This window comes from Austrofundulus limnaeus, unplaced genomic scaffold (genome assembly GCF_001266775.1).
Source record: "Austrofundulus limnaeus strain Quisiro unplaced genomic scaffold, Austrofundulus_limnaeus-1.0 Scaffold1137, whole genome shotgun sequence".
Lineage (NCBI taxonomy): Eukaryota > Metazoa > Chordata > Actinopteri > Cyprinodontiformes > Rivulidae > Austrofundulus > Austrofundulus limnaeus.
In genome coordinates this window covers 47,857-52,173 of record NW_013953539.1, presented here as the reverse complement: position 1 = coordinate 52,173, position 4,317 = coordinate 47,857, and the positions used below count along the sequence as shown (strand labels likewise).

Below are 4,317 nucleotides of genomic sequence, written 5' to 3'. Positions count from 1 at the left end.
AAACTGAACATCCTACAGTATTTTTACAGTCTTTATTTTACAGGTAAAATATATGTTTATCAAATAAAGTCTAATGTTACAACTAATCGGGGATTCCTTTAACATCTGATTATATTGGCCTGCATCTAAAATCTCAGATATTAGCACTCCGATACAAGCAGTCCATTCCAGTGGTCTGCTCTGGATAACTATCCAGCTGCCCTCGGATCAAGCTTAAATAACTAAAGTGACCCTGAATAGTTATTTTACAATTTAAAAGTACATTTTGTTTTTATTTTATATATTGAGATAATTTTTCAGGGTCTTCTTTTTATTTTTCATTTATTTATTGTWTTTAATTGAAGAATATTCTTATGTTTAAGTTAGAAAAATATGTAACCCATTAATTAATAAAAATGGGACTGGTGTTTCTCATACTTACTGCTGCTGATTATTGTTCACTGTTTGATCYGATCAAGACTTTTTAACATTCCACACTACGAAAAAGATAAAAAAGTACGTAGAATTCCTTCTGACATCATATCGAGTCGATATCTGTATCGGCCAGTACTCAAGGCAGCAATATCTGTAATTTCATTGTGCTCTCTGTACGGTGACAATAAAAGTCTCTCTAATCTAATCTAATACCGGTATCGTATCAGAAGTGAAAAGATTGCATCAGGACACCCCTGTTATGTGTTGATTGAGTAACACTGAAGATGATTCTTCTTCCTTCAGCGTGAAACAGAAATTGAACTTGGCTCTTTATTACGACAAGACTTCCAGGGCCTTCACAACGAGCTGCTTCTGCGTTTGGGAGAACATTACCAACAGGTTCGCACGACAGCTTCAAATATCCTCATACTTATTGTTCCCTTGCCTTTTATCCATGATGTAAACTCTGTATTTAATCTCATAGGTGGACTGAAAACAGTTGTTTTTCACATTCGTGTCTGAATTTATCGGCAGGTGTTCAACGGTTTAGCAATCTTGGCTTCCTTTGCGTCTAATGATGATCCGTACCAGGGTCCACGAGACATCACCACCCCGGAGCACATGGTATATCACTCACTTTATTTTGCTTTTTTAACATCGTAAGACGTTTTTGTCATTGYGTTGCTTTGAACATGTATTTTTTGTGGGTAAAATTAGAAGTTATGGTTATTTGATAAATGATTTTAATGAATAAATGTGTTTTAGTGCGTGCCATGGCATGGCGTCTCTAAAATTTGTACACCTAACAGATTTACCAGTTTGTTTACTGTGAGATCAACTTATATATAGTGTATTGTGGTTTTGTTCTTGGGGTAAAAGTGCTTCTGAACTTCTAAAATAAACTCATAAAACAATGTTGTCAGGCTCCATATCTCACTAGTAGCTGCTTGTTGGTTTGTCATGTTTCGCCCCAATTTGCCACCAAAGCACACCACAAATGATCCACTTCTTAAACCTTTGAATCAGGTATCAAAGCTTCTGACATCAYTGATCACATGATTTTTGYCAGATGAATCAAGTCCTGTGTTTATTTTGATACTTTGCGAGAATCTTCTGACTATACTCTATTAAAGGTTCAAAGTATTTGTTTGAATAGTTATTTATGTAATTTTTAGCCCAGTTTTAACCTGGCATTAATCAAAGAAGTGATTTACTTTTTTCTCTTTTACGTCTTTAAACAATGGCTCACAAGTTTAAAAAATATTGCACTTTAATTTACTTTAAAATAACTCTCAACCACTTCAGACCTGACTAGTCTTTCTGTTCTGGTACTTCCAGGCTGATTACTTGCAGCCAAAGCTGCTGGGGATCCTTGCTTTTTTCAATATGCAGCTGCTCAGCTCCGGTGCAGGAGAAAAGGACCGGAAAAAGCTGGTGAGTCATCTGAAACCGACCAAACAAAAGTTATGTTATGTTTGAGTTACAACACAGCTCTGCTTTTTACATTTCAAAATAAAAGCCCGCCTGATTCATGTCTAGGCTTTGATGAGTGTGATTGCGTTGATACGCCTGATGGGTTCCAAACACATCAGCTCGGTGCGAGTGAAGATGATGACGACGCTCCGCACCGGCCTGCGCTACAGAGAAGACTTCCCTCTGCTCTGCTGCCAGTCAGCGTCTTCACACTACCACATCTTCAGAAAGTCACGAAGCTTTTAATGTCAGTTCCACGTAATCTAACACGTTTGTTTTGATATCCTGCCGACAGGACGTGGGAGTGTTTTGTGAGGAGTGTGGAGCCTTCGCACCTAGGCCCTCTGCTGAGTCATGTTATCGTTGCCCTCCTCCCATTAATCCCACTTCAGCCTAAAGAAACTGCTGCTATCATCCGTTTCCTCATCTTGGAAAACAGGTGACGTCTAAGAAGATGCKCTCACATTCATCTTTAAAACCCCAACAGTACAACTTCTCACCTGTAAAACTGACTGTAAATTATTATTTTTATCTTATGTATGAACTGTCACATCTATGTTGTTACTGACTGGAAAATTGTTCAACTTCAGCAAGTTATTTATAAAAAATACTAAGGATTTGAGAAGCACAATTATGTTTTTTATCTGTGTCTGTCTGTTACTAAAATATCTTATAAACCAATGAAATGTATTAAAACTGCAGAATGTAATTATTTAATACACAATGAGAAGTGATGGCTGCCACCAATATTGACTTAGTTTTTGCTTTAGTGTCACCTGAGTCTGATCCCAAACACATCCTCTGACCACTAACAGGTAGCTGAAAAGTTGACTCTTTGTCAGCAAAATCCCTCCTGAGCCACTGAACAAATTTAAATGAAACATTCAGGAAATAAAAATTGGATATACGTCTCCAACCAGTTAACTTTTGGAGCCAATTCAATTCAAGATGGCCGCCACATCCACATTAGCCAATAAAAAATGAGTTTTACATATACTGAGCTCAGATTTGATGTTTGTAGCTGAGTCGTTTACAACTAGGGCTTAGAAAATAGGCCAGTTATGTGACAAAATAGGTAAAATCATGTGTATTATGTCAATTTTCTTAAGTATAAAGATGCTTTCTTTGACATTTTGTATTTGAAGAATAGGCATGTCACAGGCACTTTAAGTCTTAAGATATTATCTTAAAGAGGTAGAATTAATCTGAGGGYGTAGGCAGTTTTATCACTGAGATTATTTAGGCAAAACCATAAATTTTGCCAAAAAATAGACTTTGACTATTTTATGACTATTTTATTAAGATGAACAAACACTGGTTACTGTTGGCAAATTGAAAGAAAAAAACTTTACTTTCAGGCACAAAAGAGACATGCTAAGCTAAACTAATTATGCTTTTATTATAGCTCGTTAAATGGCTCTGCTCTACTGAGATTTTATTTTATTTTTAACTTGATCTTAAAGTGCCCCAGTTCTTTTTACTGCCTGCAGATCTRTAATTCTCACTTCTATCTCACTCCTATCACCACAGAGAAGAAGTCAAAGACTACCTTCATGAGATTTATTTTCTACCGGACCACTCTGAGCTGAAGGATATTCACACAGTCCTGCAAAATTACAAGAAGGTTTGTCTTCAGGTTATGATGATAGTTGAGTAGAAGGACAAACATTAAATAATTTAGTGTTTTTAWTTGTATTTTTCCCRTCTAGCTGACATCCAGCAGCAGCGACCTGGCCGCAGCCCTGCAGCTCTCCATGAGAGCCGTTCAGCACGAGAACGTGGACGTAAGGATCCATGCGCTGACCAGCCTCAGAGACATGATGCACAGCAACCAGGTGCACAAACACACAACACGTCGTTAGAGGAAGCATCATCCCTCCAYGTGAAAAAAAAAAAAAARGCACCACAAACATGTCTCTGTGTGCTGCAGGAATGGCTGCTGCGGCAGGTGTGCGCGAGTGAGGCGGTGGAGCCGGTCATCTCCAGCCTGGTGTCCGTGCTGCTGAAGGGCTGCCAGGACTCATCCCCGGAGGCCCGGCTCCTCTGCGGGGAGTGTCTGGGCGAGCTGGGGGCCGTGGATCCTGGACGTCTGGACCTGTCGCAAGCACACACCCACGGCAACCGCAACACCTTTGTGGTTTGTTGAGCTGAAATCTATTTTTAAATAAGACAAAACAAGACATTTGATCTTTTGAAAGGGATCCCTGATTAGTTGTAACCTTAGACTTTATTTGATAAACATTTAAAGACTAAAAATACTGTAGGCTGTTTAGTTTTGTAAATTTTTAAAAACATATTTTAACACAGACGGAGCCATATTATTTACAAACATAGCATTCTGGGTAAATGAATATGTGGATAGGTCCTCAGTGTGAGTGAGCTATATCTACCCTGAAGGTTAATCTTGGACAATATCTGATGATCGACTCT

General features: G+C 38.4%; 1 protein-coding gene across 1 annotated transcript in view; it reads left to right on the top strand.

Annotated features, from left to right (window-relative positions):
* Positions 1-4,317, top strand: part of atr (ATR checkpoint kinase) — a gene marked incomplete in the record, with an annotated part of 43,912 nt that overhangs the window by 16,976 nt on the left and 22,619 nt on the right. Inside the window, 8 exon segments of the mRNA XM_014030896.1 lie at positions 718-813; positions 949-1,038; positions 1,753-1,848; positions 1,954-2,084; positions 2,183-2,326; positions 3,418-3,511; positions 3,597-3,722; positions 3,818-4,024. Of these exon segments, the coding sequence (XP_013886350.1) occupies positions 718-813; positions 949-1,038; positions 1,753-1,848; positions 1,954-2,084; positions 2,183-2,326; positions 3,418-3,511; positions 3,597-3,722; positions 3,818-4,024 (984 nt within the window).